At 64.1% G+C, this 1,764-nt stretch overlaps 1 protein-coding gene across 1 annotated transcript; it reads left to right on the top strand.

Annotated features, from left to right (window-relative positions):
* The first annotated feature begins 684 nt into the window (after window positions 1-684).
* Window positions 685-1,302, top strand: LOC101345217 (polyadenylate-binding protein 1-like 2). Its single transcript, XM_004380156.2, has one exon. The coding sequence runs from the start codon at window positions 700-702 to the stop codon at window positions 1,300-1,302; it is 603 nt and encodes a 200-aa protein (XP_004380213.1). The 5' UTR covers window positions 685-699.
* The last annotated feature ends 462 nt before the right edge of the window (window positions 1,303-1,764 follow it).

Below are 1,764 nucleotides of genomic sequence, written 5' to 3'. Positions count from 1 at the left end.
AAGCGGCGGCAGCAGCAGCAGGCTGCAGGCTGCAGGCTGCAGCGACTCCGACCAACGCGCTCCCGGCAGTGCTCGCCATCCCAGGTGACTTGGGCTCGCCAGCTCGGCTGGCCCCGGGTCCTCTGCCCCGGCTCCCGCTCGCGTCCCCGCCGGGTTCCAGCTCCCACTCGCCCTCCCCCGCCTCTCTTCCCCCCAGCTCGCAGAAAGGGAGGTCGCGGCAGCGGCCCGGCGGCAACGGCGACCGTGGCGACGGCGGCGACAGTGGCGGCTGCGGTGGCGGCAGCGGCTGCAGCGGAGGCTGCGGCGGCAACCGTGGCTGAGGCGGTGGCGGAGGCCTCGGTGGCTGAGGCGGAAGCGGAGGTGGAGGCTGAGGTGGAGGCCGAGGTGGAGGCCGAGGCCCCCGTAGAGGAGGCAGCGGCGGAGGCCACCCTGGAGGAGGCGGCGGCCGCCTTGGCAGGGGAGGAGGTGGAGGCCTCCCTGGTGGCAGTGGCGGTGGCACAGGCCGGTGCGGCCAAAGCCGCCGCTGCTGCAGAGGCTGCGGCGCCCCCCTTGGCAGAGGCGGATGCGGATACGGATGCGGATGCAGATGCCGAGGTGGCGGCTGCGGTAGCGGCGGCGGCGGTGGCGGCGGCGGCGGCCGACAATGCAAATGTGGATGCAGACAAGGGCGGGAGCACCGAGGGGAACCCCGACTTCCCCATGGCCTCATTGTACGTGGGCGACCTGCATCCTGAGGTGACCGAGGCAATGCTGTACGAGAAGTTCAGCCCGGCCGGGCCCATCCTCTCCATCCGCATTTGCAGGGACAAGATCACCCGCCGCTCGTTGGGCTATGCGTATGTTAACTACCAGCAACCGGTGGACGCCAAGCGGGCCTTGGAGACCCTGAACTTTGATGTCATCAAGGGCAGGCCCGTGCGCATCATGTGGTCCCAGCGAGACCCCTCGCTCCGCAAGAGCGGGGTGGGCAACGTCTTCATCAAGAACCTGGGGAAGACCATCGACAACAAAGCGCTGTACAACATCTTCTCAGCGTTTGGCAACATCCTCTCCTGCAAAGTGGCCTGCGATGAGAAGGGGCCCAAGGGCTACGGGTTCGTGCACTTCCAGGAGCAGGAGTCCGCTGAGCGGGCCATAGACGCGATGAATGGCATGTTCCTGAACTACCGCAAAATTTTCGTTGGGAGATTCAAGTCGCATAAAGAAAGAGAGGCCGAAAGGGGAGCCTGGGCCAGACAGTCCACCAGTGCTGAGGTCAAGGATTTCGAGGAAGACACGGATGAGGAGGCCACCTTGCGATGAAGACATCCCAGGAGACAGGGAGCAAGCCAGCAGAGCCAAACCCTGGATCTCACCTGGTTTACAACTCCCCTCCCCTCCCCTCCCTCTCTTTCTGGTTTCTCTCTGCTAAGTTCCTCGCAGTTCTGCCCCTCACTGCCCCTCTCCTTCTCTTGTCGCCTCTCTTCCTGGCCCCGCCCCACTCCACTCCTCTCCTCTCTGCTCCTATTCTCTCCTCCCAGCCCCCTCTAGTCCCCTCTACTCCCCTTCCTCCCCTGTCCTCTCAGCCCTGCTCCTCCAAGCTTGGCCTAGCCCTACCCCACCCTTCTCAAGTCTGCTCTGTTGCTCTCTCCCCGCCCTGCCCCTCTCTGCCCCTCTCCACTTCCCTTCCCCCTTGTGAATAATCTTGCTAATCTTTGCCATTTGATGGGTTAAAGGTTGCCTCTTTTCCTTGTGATTTGGTTTAAAAGCAATTTCTCTCTTTGT

The sequence above is a fragment of the Trichechus manatus genome, unplaced genomic scaffold (assembly GCF_000243295.1).
Source record: "Trichechus manatus latirostris isolate Lorelei unplaced genomic scaffold, TriManLat1.0 scaffold00070, whole genome shotgun sequence".
Taxonomy (NCBI): Eukaryota; Metazoa; Chordata; class Mammalia; order Sirenia; family Trichechidae; genus Trichechus; species Trichechus manatus.
This window is presented reverse-complemented; position numbering and strand designations above follow the sequence as displayed.